The 25745-nt window shown below is 41.1% G+C and overlaps 1 protein-coding gene across 1 annotated transcript in view; it reads left to right on the top strand.

Annotated features, from left to right (window-relative positions):
• LOC122919709 (cell wall protein DAN4-like) overlaps positions 1-13105 on the top strand; it is a 39083-nt gene extending 25978 nt beyond the window's left edge. Inside the window, exons 11-13 of the mRNA XM_044268892.1 lie at positions 1386-1439; positions 11479-11573; positions 13046-13105. Of these exons, the coding sequence (XP_044124827.1) occupies positions 1386-1439; positions 11479-11573; positions 13046-13105 (209 nt within the window). The remainder of the gene's footprint in view (positions 1-1385; positions 1440-11478; positions 11574-13045) is intronic.
• The last annotated feature ends 12640 nt before the right edge of the window (positions 13106-25745 follow it).

Genomic DNA, 25745 nt, shown 5'->3' on the forward strand with positions numbered 1-25745 from the left:
GCCAAACCATTTTGATGGAGTTTCTATCAATTTATAACCTTTTTTTATGAACCGGACACCCTCTTCTCTTCCAAGCAGGTGGTGCATGGGGTTCTCCCATTGACTTCCATTGTATTCGAGCAGCCAAATTATTCGGCCTAGCACTCGGATCTGCTAATTACGAGTAGTTAGCTGACCTGGGTCTATCTGCTAATTACAAGTAGTTGCTCATTTAGGGAACAGGCTGGGACAAACATAACCTTGATAATGCATCCATGATGGATGTTTTTAGTTGAAGTGTTACTCAAGTCATGCTCTAGGACTAGGGATGAGCAAACTTTTGTTTTCAAGCTTGGCGTACAAGGTTCGGGTTATCTAAGAATTTCATTATGGATTCCGCTACCACAGAATATCTTAGGGTCCGTGGTAGCAGAATCCGTAACTGAATTCTTCGATATCCCGAACCTTGTACACTGAACTTGAAAACACAAGTTCGCTCAACACTATCTAAGACTCCTTACTGAGACCTTGACTTTCAAGATTAACCTTGTAATTGTTAATGCAGGGATCATTTTCTTCCTGTTGGAGGAGGGCTATTTTGAAGCTTATAATAATCTATAATTAGGAATAGAGAGTTTTGTGAGATCACAGAAAAGAAAAACCTTTTGAATATTAGTGTTGTTAAATTCTGGTGGTTACTGTAAAAATCATACGATCGTGGAAGGAATCACTTAGTAGGGATTCAGTTAGTTTCTGATTCGCCAAATTTTTTAAAAACGTTCAGTTCGGGTCCAAATCTATTTGTTACAAATCAAAGTTGCTCCAATTGCCTGTGAAATTGGTATATAACCCCCTCTAGGACACACATTTTTTTTCTTATGAAAAGCTCCTAGCTTGTTTTGTTAATTTTTTAATTTTTTTTTTCATTTTCTCTCGCCCGTCCCCACTGTCTGATACAGTGTCAGGTGTAACTATATCTACTTTTATCGTTGCTGCTGCAAACTGCAGTAATTGCTTGGCCGCAACTATCTGCAATTACCTCCTGCCTGGTGGTAACGGAACACTATCGATTGCTTATGCTCTGGGTGCCGTTTTACAAGATTCATCCGAATCGAACCAGAAAAGATGTGGGTTTGATTCAGTGGTTAAAAAAATCGGATATTCGGAACAAAGCCCTGAATCTACAGATAGATTGGCTCATCTCTAGTACATAGGTTTGGAAAGACTTATAAAAAAACTAAATCAAGGGGCATTTTCAATTGCATGTTAATTCCATAACCAGGGAAAAGGTTCCTTCTGATGACATAGCTTCTACCAACTCTTTGCTACAACTGTCACATTAGATCAAGTTTTATCTTTAATAGGAACTATAAAAGTTAATTCTTCGACAACTTTACTCATTTTAGTCACAACAACAAGGATAGCTGGGTTGACCATGACTTCTACCACATCAACAGTTGGTAAGTACAGTATGTCCATGTTCTGCGCAAAGTTTGTATAAGATCTTCAAGGTAATGAGATGTTCTCCATACGTAAAACTGAAGTTAGACTTCATATCTTTGTGATGTCCATGGGATGTATATAAACTAATATGTGTTTATTCGCAAAAACAAGAGGATATAAGATTGTTACTGCCAGGCCTCAAAACAGTTCTTCTGTGTCACCAGATGGCTAATGCTAAGCATAAGGGATTTCGTAATATTAACATTAAAATGCCCCTCACTGGAGTGTGGGCTTTGTGTAAAGAATAATTACATCCCCAGAGTATTCTCCAGTGGAACCCAATCAAGGTTTGCAAATGTAATTTTTGTAGTGAAGTTCATGGTGCATGATAATACAGATACATGTCAGGACAGGCAGAGCTTCTAGGGCAGAGTTAGGAATCAGTCTAGGTCAAATAAAAAAAGTGAACAACAAACAGTTAACCACTTCAGCCCCGCTAGCTAAAACCCCCTTCATGACCAGGCCACTTTTTACACTTCTGCACTACACTACTTTCACCGTTTATCGCTCGGTCATGCAACTTACCACCCAAATGAATTTTACCTCCTTTTCTTCTCACTAATAGAGCTTTCATTTGGTGGTATTTCATTGCTGCTGACATTTTTACTTTTTTTGTTATTAATCGAAATTTAACGATTTTTTTGCAAAAAAATGACATTTTTCACTTTCAGCTGTAAAGTTTTGCAAAAAAACGACATCCATATATAAATTTTTCACTAAATTTATTGTTCTACATGTCTTTGAAAAAAAAAAAATGTTTGGGCAAAAAAAAAATGGTTTGGGTAAAAGTTATAGCGTTTACAAACTATGGTACAAAAATGTGAATTTCCGCTTTTTGAAACAGCTCTGACTTTCTGAGCACCTGTCATGTTTCCTGAGGTTCTACAATGCCCAGACAGTAGAAAAACCCCACAAATGACCCCATTTCGGAAAGTAGACACCCTAAGGTATTCGCTGATGGGCATAGTGAGTTCATAGAACTTTTTATTTTTTGTCACAAGTTAGCGGAAAATGATGATTTTATTTTAATTATTTTTTTTCTTACAAAGTCTCATATTCCACTAACTTGCGACAAAAAATAAAAAATTCTAGGAACTCGCCATGCCCCTCACGGAATACCTTAGGGTGTCTACTTTCCGAAATGGGGTCACTTGTGGGGTAGTTATACTGCCCTGGCATTCTAGGGGCCCATATGTGTGAGAAGTACTTTGCAATCAAAATGTGTAAAAAATGGCCTGCGAAATCCGAAAGGTGCACTTTGGAATATGCGCCACTTTGCCCACCTTGGCTGCAAAAAAGTGTCACACATCTGGTATTGCCGTACTCAGGAGAAGTTGGGGAATGTGTTTTGGGGTGTCATTTTACATATACCCATGCTGGGTGAGAGAAATATCTTGGCAAAAGACAACTTTTCCAATTTTTTTATACAAAGTTGGCATTTGACCAAGATATTTTTCTCACCCAGCATGGGTATATGTAAAATGACACCCCAAAACACATTCCCCAACTTCTCCTGAGTACGGCGATACCAGATGTGTGACACTTTTTTGCAGCCAAGGTGGGCAAAGGGGCACATATTCCAAAGTGCACCTTTCGGATTTCGCAGGCCATTTTTTACACATTTTGATTGCAAAGTACTTCTCACACATTTGGGCCCCTAAATTGCCAGGGCAGTATAACTACGCCACAAGTGACCCCATTTTGGAAAGAAGACACCCCAAGGTATTCCGTGAGGGGCATGGTGAGTTCCTAGAATTTTTTATTTTTTGTCGCAAGTTAGTGGAATATGAGACATTGTAAGGAAAAAAGAAAAAATAAGAAAAATCATCATTTTCCGCTAACTTGTGACAAAAAATAAAAAATTCTAAGAACTCGCCGTGCCCCTCACGGAATACCTTTGGGTGTCTTCTTTCCAAAATGGGGTCACTTGTGGCGTAGTTATACTGCCCTGGCAATTTAGGGGCCCAAATGTGTGAGAAGTACTTTGCAATCAAAATGTGTAAAAAATGGCCTATGAAATCCGAAAGGTGCACTTTGGAATATGTGCCCCTTTGCCCACCTTGGCTGCAAAAAAGTGTCACACATGTGGTATCGCCGTATTCAGGAGAAGTTGGGCAATGTGTTTTGGGGTGTCATTTCATATATAACCATGCTGGGTGAGAGAAATATCTTGGCAAAAGACAACTTTTCCAATTTTTTTATACAAAGTTGGCATTTGACCAAGATATTTTTCTCACCCAGCATGGGTATATGTAAAATGACACCCCAAAACACATTGCCCAACTTCTCCTGAGTACGGCAATTCCAGATGTGTGACACTTTATTGTAGCCTAGGTGGGCAAAGGGGCACATATTCCTTTTAGGAGGGCATTTTTAGACATTTGGATCCCAGACTTCTTCTCACACTTTCGGGCCCCTAAAAAGCCAGGGCAGTATAAATACCCCACATGTGACCCCACTTTGGAAAGAAGACACCCCAAGGTATTCAATGAGGGGCCTGGCGAATTCATAGAATTTTTATTTTTTTTTGCATAAGTTAGCGGAAATGGATTTTTTTTGTTTTTTTCTCACAAAGTCTCACTTTCCGCTAACTTAGGACAAAAATTTCAATCTTTCATGGACCCAATATGCCCCTCACGGAATACCTTGGGGTGTCTTCTTTCCGAAATGGGGTCACATGTGGGGTATTTATACTACCCTGGCTTTTTAGGGGCCCTAAAGCGTGAGAAGAAGTCTGGAATATAAATGTCTAAAAATGTTTACGCATTTGGATTCCGTGAGGGGTATGGTGAGTTCATGTGAGATTTTATTTTTTGACACAAGTTAGTGGAATATGAGACTTTGTAAGAAAAAACAAACAAAAAAAATATATATATTTCCGCTAACTTGGGCCAAAAAAATGTCTGAATGGAGCCTTACAGGGGGGTGATCAATGACAGGGGGGTGATCAATGACAGGGGGGTGATCACCCATATAGACTCCCTGATCACCCCCCTGTCATTGATCACCCCCCTGGTAAGGCTCCATTCAGACATCCATATGATTTTTACGGATCCATGGATCGGATCCGCAAAACACATGCGGACGTCTGAATGGAGCCTTACAGGGGGGTGATCAATGACAGGTGGTGATCAGGGAGTGTATATGGGTGATCACCCCCCTGTCATTGATAACCCCCCTGTAAGGCTCCATTCAGACGTCCGTATGATTTTTACGGATACATGGATACATGGATTGGATCCGCAAAACACATGCGGACGTCTGAATGGAGCCTTACAGGGGGGTGATCAATGACAGGGGGGTGATCAATGACAGGGGGGTGATCAATGACAGGGGGTGATCAGGGAGTGTATATGGGTGATCACCCGCCTGTCATTGATCACCCCCCTGTAAGGCTCCATTCAGACGTCCGCATGTGTTTTGCGGATCCGATCCATGGATCCGTAAAAATCATACGGACGTCTGAATGGAGCCTTACAGGGGGGTGATCAATGACAGGGGGTGATCAGGGAGTGTATATGGGTGATCACCCCCCTGTAAGGCTCCATTCAGACGTCCGTATGATTTTTACGGATCCATGGATACATGGATCGGATCCGCAAAACACATGCGGACGTCTGAATGGAGTCTTACAGGGGGGTGATCAATGACAGGTGGGTGATCAATGACAGGGGGTGATCAGGGAGTGTATATGGGTGATCACCCGCCTGTCATTGATCACCCCCTGTAAGGCTCCATTCAGACGTCCGCATGTGTTTTGCGGATCCGATCCATGTATCCGTGGATCCGTAAAAATCATACGGACGTCTGAACGGAGCCTGACAGGGGGGTGATCAATGACAGGGGGGTGATCAATGACAGGGGGGTGATCAGGGAGTTTATATGGGGTAATCATGGGTGATCAGGGGTTAATAAGGGGTTAATAAGTGACGGGGGGGGTGTGGTGTAGTGTACTGTGGTGTTTGGTGCGACTTTACTGACCTACCTGTGTCCTCTGGTGGTCGATCCTAACAAAAGGGACCACCAGAGGACCAGGTAGCAGGTATATTAGACGCTGTTATCAAAACAGCGTCTAATATACATGTTAGGGGTTAAAAAAATCAGATCTCCAGCCTGCCAGCGAGCGATCGCCGCTGGCAGGCTGGAGATCCACTCGCTTACCTTCCGTTCCTGTGAGCGCGCGCGCCTGTGTGCGCGCGTTCACAGGAAATCCCGGCCCTCGCGAGATGACGCGTATATGCGTCGTCGTGTGCAGGGCTGCCGCCTCCGGACCGCACATCTGCGTTAGGCGGTCCGGAGGCGGTTAAAGAGCACCTTTCAGCGGGATCAACTCAACTCTTGTCGACAGGACCTTTTTTTCGTTCTGCATAACGGAAACCAGACAGATCCGTTATGCTTGCCCATAGACTTCTATTGTGACAAATCTAAACGGAATGCTTCTTAAAGGCTTCCGTTTTCCATTCCATCTGAGCATTCCATTATATTCCATTATAAATGGAACGGAATTCCATATTGCAGGTGCGAACCCACCCTAACTTGAGGCATCTCATCTGACCCAGTAATTTTGTGCCTGCACCTTTGGGTCCTTTATTGGTGCATACGCAGTTTATCTGCCTCTTCTTCCCTAGCAGCACAGATGATTACAGCGTAAGCGCTAATAGTGTACACTAGCTAGCCCCCACCTCAGTAATTCTCCATAGATATAACAACATATTAAAGGGGTTGCTCGGGTTCAGCTCTGACGTCACTGGATCTCTAGAAAAAGCCCATTTCATGCTCGGATGCTTTGCCTTGCCATGCACTGAATTGCGCAGGGCAAGGCAAAGCATCCAAGCATGAAATGCTCCGATGCTCATCAGACGGGCTGAGTGGAGAAAGAAGGGGATATGTCCAGGTTCAGCTCTGAACCCAGACAACCCTATTAAGAAAATGTTAATTTTCACCAGAAACGTGCAATGGAATATCATAAGACAAGTATCAATTTCACTCAACAGGGTCAACCCTACTAGGCATTATGTCTGGTTTAATTGAGTTGATCCTGTTGACAGATACTCTTTAAATAATTTGAATTTATCACATACAAGCTAAGCACTGACCCAGGCGTGTCCCTTTAAAATTTAGCAGTAGAGATAAGCAAATCAGTTCATAATGATTTGGGTTTATTATAAACTATCAACAAGAGGAACTTGAAGATTTTTCCGGATCACTTCAGATGAATTCAATAAAACACAATGCTGTGCCATTTTACTGCTCATGTTGCCGGGAAAAAGTACGAGGCAGGAAGAAGAAGGATGCACAGCAGGCATGGAGGTGCCCTAGCAGAATACAAATGTCATGAATGAGGGTGGATGGGTCTATGTAGTGTCTGCTAGAGAATGATCTTCTTAGGGACAGTGTACAGTCACAGTCAAGCTTCTATTCTAGTGTGAGAGACAGTGAAAGGAAAGGCTAGAAAGAAGAAGAATTGTGTAGACTAGGGAAAGGCAGAGAAATCTTTCCGCCAGAGAGTGAGAAATGAGAAGCTGAGGCTGGGTGTGCTAGGGAGTGCCTTCTGCTGCAGTTACTGCCATATAATACAGCTGCAGCTTCTACAGATTATCAAAGGAAGGTATGTGCAAGAACATTTCTTTTTTCCCTAATTTGACCAGAAATACAACAGTTTTTTTTTCCAAACCTGAAGACTCTCTGGGCTTATTGACAGCTTTTCCCCAGTACAGTTAGCATTATGCTGCAGTGCTGACTGCTGAGCACCGTATATATTTTATTCAGCACAATATCCATTCGTGTTAAATGATTTGCATTGTAGTAGAAGCCTTTTACTGCAGTAAAACCAGCTGCTGCGGCTGAGCAACTGTTTTTTTTTTCTTGACAGCATCACATTTGCCTTGTTTTTAAACATGTTTCTACAAAAGCTATGACGCCTTTTTTCTAGCAGTGAAATTGAACGTAAATTACACAATACACAGAAATCAAACTGCCATCCCTGCACAGTTTAAATATTGGTGTGGGGGGAATAAGCTAAATACAACTGTACAATGCATGTTTTACAATGCAGAGGGTACCATTTTAAATCTCAGTGAAAACAACTGAAATAGTAGTAGGAAATCTGAGACAGGGTATCTGCAGACAGATCAAGTGTTGGTGTGGTTTGCAAAAATAGCAATGTAAGTGTAAAAAGCGTATTTTACAATGCAGTGGGTAGAGTTTTAAATGTCTAAGTGAAAACACCCTAAATAGTGGTCCAAAATCTGTTACAGGATATCTCCAGTGTGTGTGTGTGTGTGGAGAGGGGGGGAGGTAATCTCATAGAAGGTTGACAGCCTGTGTTTTATAGTAGAGAAAGCTTTTTTCTGAATCTGCATATTTGAAAATACACAAAACATTAGGCCCAAATCTGTTAGTGGTGCTGATACTGTATTATTTCAAAGTCAATTGTCAGTAGCGGTGTCTTTACTGTTTTTGTAGAAAGGGAAGGAGATTTTATGGTTCCAGAAAACAGACTTGCAAACCATTACATTCTTTGTGTGACTGTTTACATTAGGCCAAATGTCAGGAATATGGAAGGGTTCCAAATGAAAAACCCAGGGCCAGGCCTTGCCTCTCAGAGACAGAATGTGGGTAGTAGCAGCACTAGCTATCTGGCCAGAAATAGTATTAGTAGTAGTAGGCCACAGTTCTCCCTGGCTTCGGAAAGACACAACATTATCATTGAGGAGAAAGAGAATGAGTTCTCCTCTCAGTTTCAGCAGGATGAGGTGGAGGTGACTTCTCGGTCTAGTACCGTGCCTTGGAGCCAGGGGTCACAGCATTTCTCCTGCTTCTCCTGCTTGCAGTCCAAGAAAAACCTTTCAGTGATGTCCTCTCTGTCTTCCTGACCCCTACCAAGTGGAATGTCTTCTTTTTTCCTAAGAAAAGGCAAGAAAACCCCACTACACCCTACAGCAGGTAGTCAAGAGAATCTTACTGTTGAAGACTTGTGTGAGAGCAGTCAGCGTTTGGACTGCCCTAAAGAGTAGATTCAGGAGGAGGCGAGGAACCCTATGCATACCTGTGGTGGTTGTGGTAATATTGGCACCCAATACCACGTTATTGGGATTGTGGGGCAGTGGCGGTCATCGAAAATACAGAAGTCGGAATCGGGAGGGATGCCAAGGAGCCCACCATGATATATCACAGTCATGATTGCGTATTAGACAGGACCTGGGAGCCAGATTGGGATGATGAGGAGGTGGAGGTAACATGAGAGGAGGAGGGTGATGATAGTGGCAGCAATAAAGAGCAGAGGTGACTTACTATCAGAACTTCCCAAAAAACTGCCAGAGACAGATCTGCTTCGAGAACTGGTAATGCTGCTTACATTGTGAGTGCATTGAGCCCAAAATGTACCAGAACTAAGTCAACCTTAGCTGCATGTAGCTCTGCACGAGTATCTGATATCTGTTAGTTTTTCTCCATGCTGCTTGAAGACAGAAGCATTGTCCTGTACAAGCTCTGCAAGAATAAAATACTCCTCCTTCAGGCCAGCAATCAGGTTTCTGTGAAATTACAACTCCTGGCAGTCTGACAAGTTGAAGAATTTGATGTCGAGTTTAATTACTACCTCCTTTCGGAGTTCTTATTAAGAAATAAAGAAAATGTTATGCTCAATAAGGAAATCAGTCAAAGTAATCTTCCTAGTTATGTCAAAAGACCAAGTCTGTGGACTTTAGTAATCTTGGATCTTCACCACATTCCAAAACTAAAACCTGCCAAACAAAATTCAGCCCCAAACAAAGATTCTTACCGCTAGAAAAATTTGACACATGGAGGGTCATTTACAATCAGCAGATTGCGGCACAAAGTTTATTTGCACTGCAATCTGCAACTTTTCCCTGCTCACGCCAGGTCTAAAAAAGTGGGCGTGGCTTGGGCGAGAAAGTTCAGGTAGGCCCATCTCATTCATCATTTTCTATGCCGGTTTTGGGCATACAAAATGGTCTAAATGTAAGCCAGCAAAGAAGCGGGCTTACATTTAGACCGGTGCTGGATACGCCAAAGTTATGTAGAGGCAGGGGCTTATTAAGATCGGTGTCTAAAACGCTGGTGTTAATAAATGACCCCCATAATTCTTAGACTGTGTTGACATCTCCGGCATGTAAATCTAGTAGCCTGTTTCAGAAGAGAAACAGACTGCCAAAGTTACTGTATCAGGCATAACTGGACACCACCGCACACCCCAGATCCCCATTGACTATAATGAGATCCAGTCGGGATCTGGTAGGTTTCTGGCATAAATACCAGCTTTCTGTCAAGCAAATGCCACTGTATGCAGAATTATTTCTCTGCCAGAAAGCCAGCATTTACAGGTATGTAGGAACCCCCCCAGATACCCAACAGATCCAATTATGGTAAGTGGAAACCCAGTGGGGCCCGGTAGTGTGCAGATATGCTGTATGTAACTCCAGAAGTCTGATCCTCTGCCGGAACATAGCTTAAGCACATGGTAATTCATTCCAATTGGATTTTTGCGTAGAAGGTGGCATTACACATTTACAGTAACCTTGAGCAGGGCAAAAGGGGTTCAGACACCCTGTAGAGCTGCAGCCAAATAATTCTGTAAATCACAATTACAATGTCTATGTATTAATATTTTTGATCGCCCTGGTTTATGCAGTTTACATTAACACTACAACCATGCTGTACGGTTTGATAAAAAGCTGTGAAAATGATTCTTAAAATCATTATGGCTTAAAGTAAGGTAGTAGTATAGTGTCTTATAATTTGTCTTAATAATTTGACTTAAAAAATGATTAAATAATTTTATAGTTATAGGAGTTGTCCGGCCATATATATTGATGACCGATCGTCAGGGTAGGTCATCAATATCCGTTCAGTGGGGGTCTGACATCCGGCAACCATGCCGATCGGTTGTTACACTTTTCGTTGTCTCCTGTTGAGCGATGGTATAGTGTAATTACAAGTGCTTGCTCTATTCACTTGAATGGTGCGAGTACTCATCATAACACTGCACTTCCGAGACAAAATAATGATGTAAAAATGTAATGAAGAGGAAGCAGCGTTTGCATCAGATCAAGCAGCTGATCGTCAGGGGGGCCGGGTGTCATACCGCCACTGATCAGATATTGATGACCTATCCTGATGATAGGGCATCAATATATATGGCCGGACAACCCCTTTAAGTTTAGCTACGCAAATAATCTGTGGACCAGGTCTTATTCTTCAGTTAGTGCTTATATTAGAAAATGTTGGTGGCTTATTACCTGTAGACTTTAATGCTACCAGAGGTACAACTGTATTTACTGGTATAGTACCCACCCCATCAGGGGACAGGTTATAAATCAGCATCTCAATGGCTAAAAAACCAAAACCATTACTGCAGAAAACTTTCTCCACACTAGTCCCGATTTGCCCACAACAAACACACTTTCAACCACTACAGATCCTTCAACAGATTCTTCAACAAGTGGGACCAAGCAAGGAACCACTATCACAAAGTCCAGTACCGGAATGACCACCGGCATTAGTACAAAATCCGAATTTTCACAGACCGCTCCAAAATCTACTACAATGGCCAATACTGAATCAACTTCCAAGGAAATAGCATTTACTTCTATTGTAGGTATCATAACAGAAATCACCACCATAACTGTAGGATCTTCCAACATAGCAACTGGTGAATGATGAACCACCAAAAGCATTAGTACTATCAACAGCACTACTGTTACTTTACCAAGGACCACTAAAGATCCTACCGTTATAGGGGCAAGTCCCACATCTGGCAGCACGCAAATGACCAACACAAGGGATATCAAATAGATCAAGGTTTCTGCATAGTCATCTTGCTTGACCTTGTCAATCAAGTATGCCAATCACTAATTTTCAAAATGAAAGACTTGATAATCATTCTCGCTTCAATTTACAGATTTGATGATAGCAATTCAAAATGTTCTCAAGTTTTATTGACCTATAGTACTAATATATGTTTCTTCTAAATAGCACCTGGGCGTCCCATTGTACCATGGTATGGATACCTTCTCATCGCTTTAGGGGCTTCACTTGTCCTGCCTTTCCTCCTGGGTACATTCTTCATGGTAAGTCTTTTATTGATGTGTACCTCCAGTTATAACCTTTTTTTTGTTTTGTTTTTTTCGTAAATGAATAGCACAGGTGACTATAGCATTTGTAATAATATATTTTATAAAAGAATTGTGCTTTCTCCTTGGCTTCTCAGGCTACTTTCCTCCTTTTTCCCTTCACTCAGGCTCTTTATCCTTACTAGAACTATCTCAGTATTCATGCTCAAACAGAAAAGTCTATGGAGAAAGGAGGAGGTTGCTACCTCTACACTCTGAACAGTGTAGAGCCTTATCCATATTAGAGGCAAAAAGCAGCAGAGCTAAGAAACTGCAGTCTGTGTCTCAGGAAAGAGAAAAATAGCCTGATAAATGCAGATAGAAACCTGTTTTCTTTGATAAGATATATTACAAAGTTTCTTATAGTCACATGCACTATTCATTTATGGAAAGTTGTTTTATGTATGCTTTAAATCTTAAAAGTTTTTCAGAATAATTTTTTTACTAGTGGGAGATTTATCATGAGGACAATTGTTGAAGTCAGTTTCACTTAAGTCTCTGTTTGTGCCAAATGTATCAAACTGATTGTGACAGATTTATCATAGTCTGCTAGCGTATGCCAGGCTATGATAACTATGTGCATACACCTCGTCATAAATTAAGCACTGCCTCCAGCAGTTTGTGTGCCTGAACTAAAATCTACGCCAGTCCCTTACTAGGGTGATTTCATTGTTCTTCTGTATAAAAAAAACTGGAGTAGAAGATGATAAATTTGCTGGGGGCCCCCGGCCCCACCCCTTTCCTACCCCAACCCTTCCCTACCCCCACCACACCCCCTTTTCAATTAAGTGGTAAAGCCTACAGAGAAATGGCATTTATGGAAACATTTTTTCACAAGTGCCTTTGAAAAAGTCACAAAAGTGCATTTTGCAACTTTTTTATACCACAAAAGTTGAATTTGTTAAATAGAGTACTCACTATAAATAATAAATATATAGCTTTATCACCTAGCTAATCAAGCCTACCTTCTTAACTGCTTTTCAAAAGTGTCATAAAATCTAAAAAGTTGTACATTGGTATCTTCATTAGCGATGATCTGCCTGTGTAATGGCTTCACCGATTACGAAATGAATGAGAGAAATGCTTGTTCAATGGGTAACAAAATTGTTTGTGCAGTCATCTAAATCATCCACACTGTGGAGGAGATGGTTGCATGTAAATGAAGCTTTCTCCTCCACTAATGAGCAGGCTTCCTGACAATTGCTTGATACATCTGGCTACATAAACAAGCTAGAGCACCCCAGCTCATGAATACTCCTTCGCTGGCATTGCCATGTGCTGGCCTTATCATGGTTGTCCACACTATCTCCACCAATGTTTTGATGTCAATAAGGATTGTCTTGAAGGATGGGCTACGTTTTACACAGAAATAGTCCTTGAGTAAGTTCCTTGAAATATCCTGATAATGACATTCTCCATTCATTTGACAGATATTTAAGTGTATAAAATGCCACGCTTCCGCCAACTTCTTAAAAGCATGCAACCCCTAAATATCATCCAGTGGCAAGTGGACAAGTAACCAGCCAACAACAGTTGAAACAACACAAGACGGAGCAACCACAGAAGCCTCATAGCCTCATAATTAACATTCTATCTGCTGGTCTGAACTGAAGTAAAGAATCTTAAGGGGATTTTCCAGGATCACAGTAGCTTCATAGTACCTCAGTGTCCCCACCGATCAGCTCAGCAGCAGTACCAGGCAGGTTCCAATACATGTGTTTCTGCCATGATGTGCGCTTACAGGACCACAATACTCCACTTTGCTGGTGAGTGAGGTTTTCGGGGATCAGACCTCAGCCAATCACATATTCATGACTTATTTTAAGCATAGGCCATCAATGTATATTTCCGGAAAACCCCCTTCATAAGAATATTCAAGTTTTCGTCTTCTGACAAGCATCCTGAAATGAAAGTCAGTGTTAGTTTTCCATTCATTAATAGTTTGGTAGTCTGAAAAACAATACTTGAAAATGTAAAGGACATCTATCAGCAGGATACAGCCTATTAAAAGGCACGTTGCCTGGTAAGGTTGATCCCGCCGATTAAGATGATTGCTGTCTTGTGAAATCAGGCATTCCTGAAAAAAATAATGCAAATGAGAGATTCAGTGCACTGAGGACCGTGCCCAACATTGAAAGCTAAGGAGCTGGAGTGCACTGAGGACCTAGGCCTCACCCATTGGTGTTCTGAAGTCTTCAATTTCACAAAGAATAAAAGCCTACGTTTCTCGGGAAGTGTGCAACTGATTTTCACAAGACAAATATTGCTTCAATCAGCCCTACCAAGCAGTATGCTTAGCTAATCCTGCTGTTTGGTGCTCTTTGATGGTTAAAGTAAAAATTTGTATTTGTAATAAATCTGTATTTAAAGAGGTTCTCATGAAATTAAGATAATCAAAATGCTTACAGTAAATATTACCTTGTTATAAATATATTGCCAAATACCTTTCATTAGTTATTATGGATTGTTTTGTCTGTGGAGAAATCATTAGGGGAAATAAAATGTATTCCATCCTATTAGTACACACATAACCTGCCCTAATCACACGGCAGGACAAGTTACTTCACAACACTGAACTAAAGATCTGCCTCATCCTTCTCTCTGCTCTGCTTGTCAGGAATTATGATCCTGAATACAGATGATAAGATCTTCAGCTGAATCTCTGTAGGAAAGGAGTTCATGAGGAGACATGAAGTACAGAGAGGATGGACAGGACAGACTGTGGTAATGTGGGGCTGTGGTAATGGACACTGCATACAAGTGTTGCTGCTCATTATCGACATCGCCACCTTCTCTCTGTACTTTGTGTCTCTCCATTCCTACAGAGATTCAGCTGAAGATATTATCAGCTGTATTCAGGATCATAATTAGAGATGAGCAAATTTCTAAAAAATCGGTTTGCCGAATTTTCCGAAAAGCTATTTCCTGGCTGCAGAGAGCCATTATAATTATAATTAAACACTGTGCCTTGCAGTAACATGCATAGGGAGTCTGCTATGGTAGGTAAACAATACTGTGAGTCAGTATGGCACGCAGATAACAGGCGTAGCTCTTAGAATCACTGCACACTTCACTTATTTGGGCAGTTATGGGGCCAAAAGTGTGAACTCAGCCTTACAGGTCGATGTTAGCGTCAAGAAGAAGCACACTCCTTTTACACCGTCATCAGCTGATTGCACTTAGATGTCTACAGAACCTGTTCTATGAAAACGCTTATGCACGTAAAACCCTCCCTGACAGAGTGGAGAGGGTGTCAGCAGTAAGTTTGTGTTGACGTCACTGATTATTTTGCCCTTCCTCTGATCCGTCAGAATAATAACTCCACAAAAAATCCTGTCTGTTGAGCATCTGCCCTCACTCGGTCAGCATTTGGTCAGTAATCCATCAGTATTGCTAAAGCCAAAAAAATCAGGAGTGGATCCAAAACAGAGATGACACGTGATTTGAATATTTGCATGTCTTCTGTATTTTGTACCCACTGCTGCTTTTGGCTACCAAATCATAAGCCAATTCTGATGGGACCATGTCATACAGTCCTTACAGCTGCTACATAGACAGGATCCATTGTGTGTCTAATTTTTCCTTCCTTCCTTTACCAAGTGGGCCATAAAGGACATGTATTGTTCTTGCCCGTAGTTACAGCTCCACACGTTGGCGCTGCCATGTACTTTGGCAGACACCGACAGGCTCAAGAACTAGCCCTCCTTCTGTTCTATATATATGTGCAGGGCTGGTACTGCTTTTCTGGCAAAGAAATGACAGCTTGGGACTCTCCACCTCGGCTCGGCACAAGCCATCAGTTCTCTGAAAGGTCCACCACTTTGAAAGGGAGGGACTGCAACACCAGCAACTTGGTCAGTAGCACATTCAGCTGCTGCGCCGTTGGATGAGTGCACGCATACTGTTGTCTCTTGGCAATCGTTTTGGTGATCGATTGCTGACTGAATGACTGGCGAGAAGGAGCATTAGGACCAGCAGATGATGGGAAGGACAGACAGCTCCCTTCGGTGTAGATGGTGGAGCCTTGACTGCATGAAATTGGGTGCATGCCACTGGTCGATACAGTGGTTGCTGCAGCAGGCTGGACCACCACATCGGAGCCACGGTTCTCCCAGACCACATTATGGTGACGCTGCATGCGTTGACGCAGGGTGGTGGTGCCAACATTGGCACCCTGGCCATGCTTTACCTTCTGCCCACAAATTCGGCAAATGGCCATGTTCACCTCCTCCGGCGGCCTAACAAAAAATTGCCACACCGCCGAATATGACATTTCCCCCCAACACTCTGTACTGATTGCCTGCTACCACTGCCTTCGTGAACCCATGCACCCCTACTTCCCGGGCAGATAGTCTCCTGCGAAGCAGGCAGTCTACCCACATTTGGTTCCCGACCTCCCACTGCTTCTACCCTGCTGACTCCCGTCCACACAAACAATTTGCTAGCTCAGCTACTGCCTCACGCAGAAGCTGCTAACCTCTTCTCCTGAAGATGATGAAGCCTCTTCTTCACCTGGCTACTGTCTGCATGTCACTGATGTCTGCCTCAATGGTCTCAGGGCCAGGAGTCTGGCCGCTCGCAACATCAGCTCCCATGCGACTCTCATCATCAGTACTTGCCTGCCTACCGGAGGAAGCGGCGGATGTCTCCTCCAGATCTTGGCTGGGCAGTATCTGCTGTTTGTCCTCTAGTAGCTTATCCTCGCTGAAAAGTGGAGCGGAAAATACGGCATATAATACTTCTCTAGCAGAGGGAACAGGAAAGGACAAAGGAGAGGAGAGGTGAGGGCACAGAGCCTGCTCACGGGCCATGCCAACTAAGCATTGTGTTTGAAGAACCCACTGACTCTTGTCTGGGTTTGATGTCACTTGTGATGAAGTAGAAGACCGAGTCAACCATTCAAGCACCGCTGGGTTGCTGGTCAAGACACGACCGCTAGATGACACAGGGAGCTCAGGCCTCTCGCGACTCCTGCTTCCACCCCCCCCCCTTCTTCTGCTGCCTGCAGCAGAAACAATTTTGCCACTGCCCGTTCCCTGAAGGGCGTGTCACTTGTCTGTCTGACATACTGTTAGATAAAATAATTAAATTAAAAGTAATTTAATACACCCCAAGAAAGCTGTAAGACAATGTAACTTGACCGCATAGCGGAAAATAAAATGTACTTGTTTTTTCCACTAATACACCCCAAAAAAGGCTGTTGTACAATGTAACTGCACCACAGAACGGCAAATAAGATGTACTTTTTTTTACACTTACACACCCCAAAAAAGGCTGTAGTACAAAGTAACTAGTGATGTCGCGAACATAAAATTTTCCGTTCGCGAACAGCGAATGCGATTTTCCGCAAATGTTCGCAAACGTGCGAACCGGGTGAACTGCAATAGACATCAATAGGAAGACGAATTTGAAAACCCACAGGTACTCTTTGTGGCCACAATAGTGATGGAAAAGTTGTTTCAAGGGGACTAACACCTGGACTGTGGCATGCCGGAGGGAGATCCATGGCAAAACTCCCATGGAAAATTACGTAGTTGACGCAGAGTGTGGTAAGTTGAAATCGCAATGCGATTTATAGAACTTGAATTAATCGCATTGCGATTTCAACTTTCTCAAATCCGACAGTACATTCTAGCATGGAGTCGTTCCCATGGTGATGGGGACGCTCCATGAGCACGGAAGTCAGCAGAAGTTCTGTTGAAATCGCGATGCGATTTATAGAACTTGAATTAATCGCATTGCGATTTCAACTTAGAGCTTCTGCCGACTTCCGTGCTCATGGAGCGTCCCCATCACCATAGGAACGGCTCCATGCTAGAATGTACTGTCGGATTTGAGAAAGTTGTAATCGCAATGCGATTAATGCAGGTTATATTAATCGCATTGCGAATTCAACTTAGAGCTGCTGGGTTCCTAATGGTTTTATTGCTAGAATATAATGAAGATTGCGAATATAGTGCTGTATTCGTTATATTCGTCAATTCTAGCAATACAACCATTAGGAACTTAGCTTGCATTCGCAATGCGATTAATATAACCTGTATTAATCGCATTGCGATTACAACTTAGTGACACTGCAGCTTCAGAATTAATCTAAGATGGATGCTGTCCTTGCTTTTTGATAGGCGGTGGGAGGGTCTGGGAGGGAGGGTCTGCTGCTGATTGGCTGGAATGTATCTGCTGACTGTGAGGTACAGGGTCAAAGTTTGCTCAATGATGACGTATAGGAGCGGCGAACACGAACAAGCTATGTTCGCCGGGAACTATTCGCCGGCGAATAGTTCGGGACATCTCTAAAAGTAACTGCTCTGCAGAATGGCAAATAAGCCGTCGTTTTTTTTTTTCACTTATACACCTCAAAAAAGGCTGTAGTACAAAGTAACTGCACCGCAGAACTGCAAATAAGACTTTTTTTTACACTAATACAACCCAAAAAAGGCTGTAGTACAAAGTAACTGCACCGCAGAATGGCAAATAAGATGTACTTTTTTACATTAATACACCCCAAAAGAAACTGCAGAACAATTTAAATGCACCGCAGAACGGTTAATATGAGGTACATATATTTCCTGTTAATACACCCTGCAACACAGCACTTGCAATAACAAACAAGGTTTGCTGGAATTACAGAGGCATCATCTAGTGCAAACCTAAAAGCAGCAGTATAATGGCAATTTAGATGCCCAATAAGTGCCGCAAGGTGTAATAGAATCACTCCCTATTCTTTCCCTACACCTTGAATAATCTTTCCCTGAACTTGTAAATTGTTTTTTTTCAGCACAATAAAGTCTCTCCTAGCACTGTCCCTAGCACCTGCTGATGTCTCTCCCTGCACTAAGTACACTGGAACATGGCAGAATCCAAAATGGCTGAGGCTATTTATAGGGCTGTGATATCACAGGGCTGGCTGTCTGCTGATTGGCTGCATGCATAGCATTATGGGTGATCCCTCATTCCCATAGTTCTTTGCTCCATGTCCTAATATGTGAAGCAGCCATTTTAGGAAAAAATTTGATTCGTTACCACGAAGCGTGAGGAAATTCGGATCCGGTGCAAATCTAATTTTTCCAGAAATTCGGATGAAATTCCACTTTGTCAACTTCGATTCGCTCATCTCTAATCATAATCCCTGACAAGTATAGCAGAGAGGAGGATGAGGCAGCTCTTTAGCTCATTGTTGTGAAGGAACTTGTCCTGCTGTGTGATTAGGACAGGTTTTGTGTCTACTAATAGGACAGCAGCCAATTTTTTCCCTATAATGTTTGCTCCCTAGACAAAACAAGCCATAATAACTAATGAAATATATTTGCAAATATATTTATAATTATAATTGTAATAATTTATAATTATTTAAGTATTTTCATTTTCTTAATTCACAGAGAACCCCTTTAAATAGGACAGAATGAAGGGCCAGATAGATTTTAGAGGCCTTTTTAAATATCCTAATTTATTGTATTGAGTGTTTAAAGGGATTCTATCAGCCAGATTTTAGCTTAGCTACAGAGCTTTTCATATCAGCATATCAGTCTCCTTGATCTAGATAAAATTATACTAGTCTTACCCCCACATGTCTTTTCATTCAGCGAAGTGAGCAGAAAGCTGGCGTATGTGCAATTCGCCTGGATGTGTGTATCAAGGGCGCATGCACGAGATTACGTTGCCTTGGAAAAAAAAAAGCAGAGGAGAGGAGTGAATAATTAACAGTGAGGCGGTGCTGGGCGCCAAGATAAGGGGCACAGCTGGGCTCCAACGGCCGGAGGGACAGCCTCTTGGGCCCCTTATGAAGGTAATTACCATATGAATAAAAAAAATTGCAGAAATGTTAAGACATGTGTGGGTAAGACTAGTATTATATCTATATCTAGATCAAGGAGACTGATATGATGATATGAAAAGCTCTGTAGCTAAAATCTGGCTGACAGAATCCCTTTAATATAAGAGTTGCACGGTACATATAAAACCTTTTTTTATTATGTGTATTTTGACTAAATGTTTTGTTGTACATTTTGTATATTTATAGTCTGTTCTTTTTCTTTTCTTTTCTTTAGAATATATTAAGCAAAAATGAATACTCTGGTTAATGCTCATTCTACTTAGTCTAATTTTTGTAAACAATGTTAATGTAAGAAGCATTTCCATCTTATAATGTTACGGCATATTTATAGAATAGTTCTCCTCAAACTATGAGGTGGGCTTCACTGGTGAGGTGTCATCGAAGCAGCTTTGACAAAAGAGTTTCTATGCTGCACAGGTTTGTCTATGGTGGTAGTTATCTCTGATTTATCAAAAAATCTGCAACCACCTGTCCACAGCCAACATGGACAAGCTCACGTTCATTAAAATGAACCAGGCATGGATCTCACAGGACTTGTCTGTAACTTGGGTTGAGTAGACAAGTATACCGACCGCACCCAGCCATTGTTATACTCCAGGACAGTTTGTTCATTCTGTTTGCCATTTCTCAATGTTTTGGGGACTCCCCAAATCAAAAAACTAAATTAAAGAAAAAAATAAAAAATTACACAAAAACAGTGTTGGCTTCCTTCTCTGCCTCCTCCACCTCTTCCACCTACACCACCACGTCGACAGCTTCCTCAACCACCTATACTATGAATATTTTACAGCCATTTTACAGTGCCAAAGATTGTGTCCTTATTGATTTGTATGGGGTTCGGGGTCAAGTTCGGTTACCCGAAACAAACTTTAAACTACAGTTTGGCTGAACCCGTCGAAACTGAACCTCCACTGGTGTGATCATTCCTATACATTACTTATCCTGTACTGATCCTAGTTACATCCTGAATTATACCCCAGAGCTACACTTACTATTCTGCTGGTGTTTGTGAAGTTTCTCATTTATCCAGGTCATGGTATATATCTGTAAAGAATAAATCAAGGCAACTGGACGTACTGTAGATTTCTTGAAAACGTTTCACTCGTTCTTCCAACGAGCTTTCTCAATTCTGAGTGACTGTACAAGAATTCTGGGAATAAATATGTAACTGAATCCACATCTGGTAATTATATCCAGCATTGGGTCAAAGGTGTTGATTTATTATCCTAATTGGAGTCAGTAGGTGATAAAGACTTCCCAGAAAAAGGTGTCAAGACAGCATTGTATGTGGCAGACAATAGATGTCTAACCCCCCCGCCTCTATTCAAGCTTGGCTTCTCCATTTTTACGTAGATGGGCTCCTTCACGCCTCGTTTGTACCGATCGGCCTCCTTATCCAAAACACGTACTTGACTGTCTTCAAAGGTGTGACCTGTTCCTTTTAGATGTAAGTACACGGCTGAATCTTGACCAGAGGTTTTGGCTCTTCTACGCTGAGCCATACGCTGATGCAGTTGTTGTTTTGTTTCGCCGATATACAGTTCTGAGCATTCCTCATTGCACTGGACTACGTACACAATGTTGTCCATCTTGTGTTTAGGCGTTGGGTCTTTGGGGTGAACCAGTTGTTGCCTCAGTGTGTTGCTGGGTTTAAAGCAAACAGGAATGTCATGTTTATTAAAAATCCTTTTGAGTTTCTCAGTCAACACCTTTGACCCAATGCTGGGTATAATTACCAGATGTGGATTCAGTTACATATTTATTCCCAGAATTCTTGTACAGTCACTCAGAATTGAGAAAGCTGGTTGGAAGAACGAGTGAAATGTTTTCAAGAAATCTACAGTACGTCCAGTTGCTTTGATTTATTCTTTACAGATATATTCTGCTGGTGGAGTCACTGTGTACATACATTACTTACCCTATACTGATTCTGAGTTACACCCTATATTATCCCCAGAGCTGCACTCACTATTCTGCTGGTGGAATCACTATGTACATATATTACATTACTTATCCTGTACTGATTCTGAGTTACATCCTGTATTACACAAATCCAAAGGCCAAGGGCTATTTCATTCCTGTTTCAGGTCATTTTACATAGTTATTATAAAACTTAACATTTAATATGTATTTTTTAAAACCAAATTATCTATTACCCAAATTACTAACACTAATAAAAGTTATAAGTGACCATCTGAAGCGCTCCTATCTAACCTACATGGGGAATGGCCAATGATAACTATGCACTCCGTTCATCTTACCTCCAATAGGTGCTCACCATTGGTACCATTGGTACCTGTAGTGTAATTCCTCATATAATAATGTGGATGAATTCATAAAAATCAATTTGTATTTTTAATTATATGTTTGTATTTTTAAATATGAACAAACATTTAGATTACTAAATAATTATATATCTGAATTAATAATAATAATAATAATATACTAAGTTGTATGTAATTAATTATATAATTATTTATCACCAGTGCTCTATAAATTCATAACGTCATACCATAACCCCTTATTTGTGATTAATAATGTGATATAAATTATAATAACTTATTGGTTATTAATTTGTGCACTTTTATGACCTATTTAATGTCTCTATATTTTAATTCTCTTTATTATCAATCATAGTTTTTTTTATCATAATTCCACTTTTTATATATGTATTTACTATAAGCTATAATAATTATTGCTAGATAATGACTAAATATCATGATTATAGTAAAATCGTAATTATATTTTATTTTATCCAAGCTCCAATTAAATTACTGAAAGCCAGTTGACCATAATATTCAAATGATAATACCTAATAAGTGCACAATCATTTCTTAATATAATACATCCTGTGTAGTGTAATTATGTATCCCTTTTATAGTAACGCTACATTATGACTATGAGACTAATACTATTCAAATTATATATATATTTTATAATTATAATATATTTGATTATTAATTAATTCACATTATTATTATATACTGCTATAACTTATTTAATATTTGCTGTTTCTATTTTTTTTTATACTGTAGTTACAGTCACTGTTCATATGTCATTTAATCATTATTACATAATAACATAGATGGAGATATCTTTATAGGGATATTTAGTTGGTTATCCCTAACCCCTTTTCTTTTCTAAATAAATGTTGTAAACGAGAATCCTTCATTAAGTCCAACTGGACTCATTGTGTTCAACCTTTAGATCCAGCGAGCCTCACATTGCAATAACTTCCTATCCAAATTCCCACCTCCAGGTCCCAATTTTATTTTTTCTATTCCCCAGAAGCGCAATACATTCATATTTTTACCATTGGCATATCTAATATGTCTTCAGATGGGCGTATCCTTCTCTGTCTCTATTGTACTTAGATGGCCTGAAATACGTCACCTTAATTCTTGTGTTGTTTTCCCGACATATAACTTAGGGTAAGGGCATGAAGCTACATAGACCACCCCCTGGGTTTTACAATTGATGAATTGTCTGATCTCGCGTTCCCTTTGATCACTTGGATTGGTGAATTTTTTAATATGTGGAATATATCTGCAAGAGGAGCAATCTCCAAAAGGTGCTGATCCCTGATCTTTGTCTCTGTTATTTCTTTCTTTAGTTACCACTTCTTAAAAAGGAACTATTGGGCTAGTACCCTAGCAGTCAAAGAGTGTTTTTTCTGCCCAGAGTTTATTGTCTACCCTGAGAAAGCTATGTTACCAATTGAGCCCCAGATATTAGTTTTATAGTAACACTACATTATGAGTATGTGGTAGCTGCAAATACAGTGGAGTAGTTTAAGCATGCATGGAATAGGCATAAGGCCATCCTTCATATAAGATAGGGCCAGGGGCTATCCATAGTATTTAGTATATTGGGCAGACTAGATGGGTCAAATGGTTCTTATCTGCCGACACATTCTTGTCACCACCAGACATCTGAGAAGCTCTGACAGACGTTCTTCAGAGGTTCTTTTGTTTTGCTTTTGTTTTGTCATCTTGTTTCCCTCTCTCAGCTGTCATCTAGTTGCACTGATTGCATCCCTTTAAATTCCCTCCCATACTGCATCACTTTGCGGTTTATACAACTTCCTGAAGTGTGTACATGCTGGATGCTACAACTTATGCTTCTACAGATAAGTCTGTTCATTAATTTGTGTTTTCCTGTTTGCTTGATCCTAGGTGACCCTGACTCCCTCCGTATTAAGTGTAGGGAGCCGGTAGTCGTGTCCCCTCACTATTATAGGGTGTTCAGGTGTCATACAGTCGAGGCACGAGGGCATGCAATTTTCTATCATAGAGATCTTTGCATGGGCTGAGAAGACAGGGAGAGTTTCAGGGCTTAAATAGGGGTCTCCCTTTTGTTCCTTAGTATAGGATCAAGCCAGTCGGATCCTTATTTGTAACTTCTTATTTAGTGTTACACCATCCGTGACAATTCTATGTTTCTATGTTTCTAAGTGTTCACTGCTGGAGACTTCTGCTGCTGCTTGTTCAGATAAGTCCTTTCATGTATTGTGTTTCCTTGCTGGCTTGATTCTAGGTGACCCTGACTCCCTCCGTATGAAGTGCAGGGAGCCGGTAGTCGTGTCCCCTCACTATTATAGGGTTTTCAGGTGTCACACAGTCTAGGTACGTGGGCATACAATCGTCTACCTCTGAGACCCTTGTATGTGCTTAACAGTCAGGATGAGCTCTTAGGGTTTTATAGGGGTCACCTATATGCTCCTTAGTTTGGGATCAAGCCAGTCGGATGTTTATTCATAACTTCCAGCTATCTGCAACATCATCCGTGACATGCTCAGGGGGTATTACTGCTTCTGTATAGCCAGTCACATATACGCTCTAACACTACTGCGGATTGGAACCCTGACCCTATGTAAGACAACCACAGTCACTCATTGACTGTATGCTTCCTTGTCAGGATACAAATCGGCACACTCTTTCCCTGCTGATTATTGGGTTATTAGCCCTATATTAGAGTCATTCACACAACTATCTAATCTTGTGGTTGCTGAACACAACGGCAGGCTAACTAGTCTAAAATGTCTAATGCCACCATCAAACAAAAGGTACCACGATGGGTACGTTGTGTGTGCCAACTTATGCTAATCTTTTTCTTGGGTGGTAAGATCAAGTTGCCTTCATTGAGAATTTTTAATTTTACACAAGGCACATTCTATTCTGGGGAAAATTTACAGATGATGGAGAAATTTATTAAGCTGGTGTAAAATAGAACTGGCTTAGTTGCCCATAGCAACCAATCAGATTCCACCCTTTATTTTCTAAAGGAGCTGTGAAATATGAAATATGAAATCTGCTTTGTTGTTATGGGCAACTTAGCCAGTTCAAATTTATACCAGTTTGATAAATCTCCCACGATATTCTTATATTCTGGGAAGGGGATTAGCACATCTTTCTTGACTTTGTGGAAATACTTAATCAGAAAAATATTAATATGCATTTCAAACACGAGATACATCCTGAAGAAATCTGCTTTATTGACCTTAAGATAAGTAAGGGTCATGGTGGCCGCATCCTCACTGACATCTATCTAAAACCGACATCGACTTCTTACATTGGTCAAGCTAGCACCCCACCCCCCCTAAAGAAAGGAATTCCTGTGAGTGAATATAGATTTAGATCAAGGGACTATCCCAGAAAACCCTGGAAAGCAGCTTATAACAGGGTGAATGATGAGAAGAGGGAAACTCTCCTCACAACCAGCAGCAAAAATCAAAACAAGAGGGATGGAAAAATCATAAGGTGCATAGGTACATTTGATAGCCATCACCGAGAGATCAATAAGGGCTTAGATGCTGATAGCGGCATCTGAGCTTAAAATTAAAGCCTTTCCGGGGCTAATCCAGTAAAAAAAACAAAAAACGTATTTACCTTATCCATTTGCTCACAGAGAGACCGCGAAGTCTTGCGTAGTGACGTGATGACTTCACACTGATCGGGCACAGTGACATCATCGCTAATAAACCGACCTCAACCCGCGTGAAATTTTGCATGGTTTTTGCAATCAAGATGACCGCAAGAGCTTCTTCACACGCAAATGGATAAGGTAAGTATTAGTGTTGAGCGCGAATATTCGAATCACAAAATTTAATTGCGAATATCGCCACTTCGAGAATTTGCAAATATTTATAATATAGTGCTATATATTCGTATTTGCGAATAGTGTTGATCGCGAATATTCTAATCTTGAATTTATTGTAAATATTGGCACTTAGCAACATCCCTAGCAACCAATAGGCAAGTTGCCTACCCCTTAGGCTATTTTCACACTAGCGGCAG

This window comes from Bufo gargarizans, chromosome 9 (genome assembly GCF_014858855.1).
Source record: "Bufo gargarizans isolate SCDJY-AF-19 chromosome 9, ASM1485885v1, whole genome shotgun sequence".
Taxonomy (NCBI): Eukaryota; Metazoa; Chordata; class Amphibia; order Anura; family Bufonidae; genus Bufo; species Bufo gargarizans.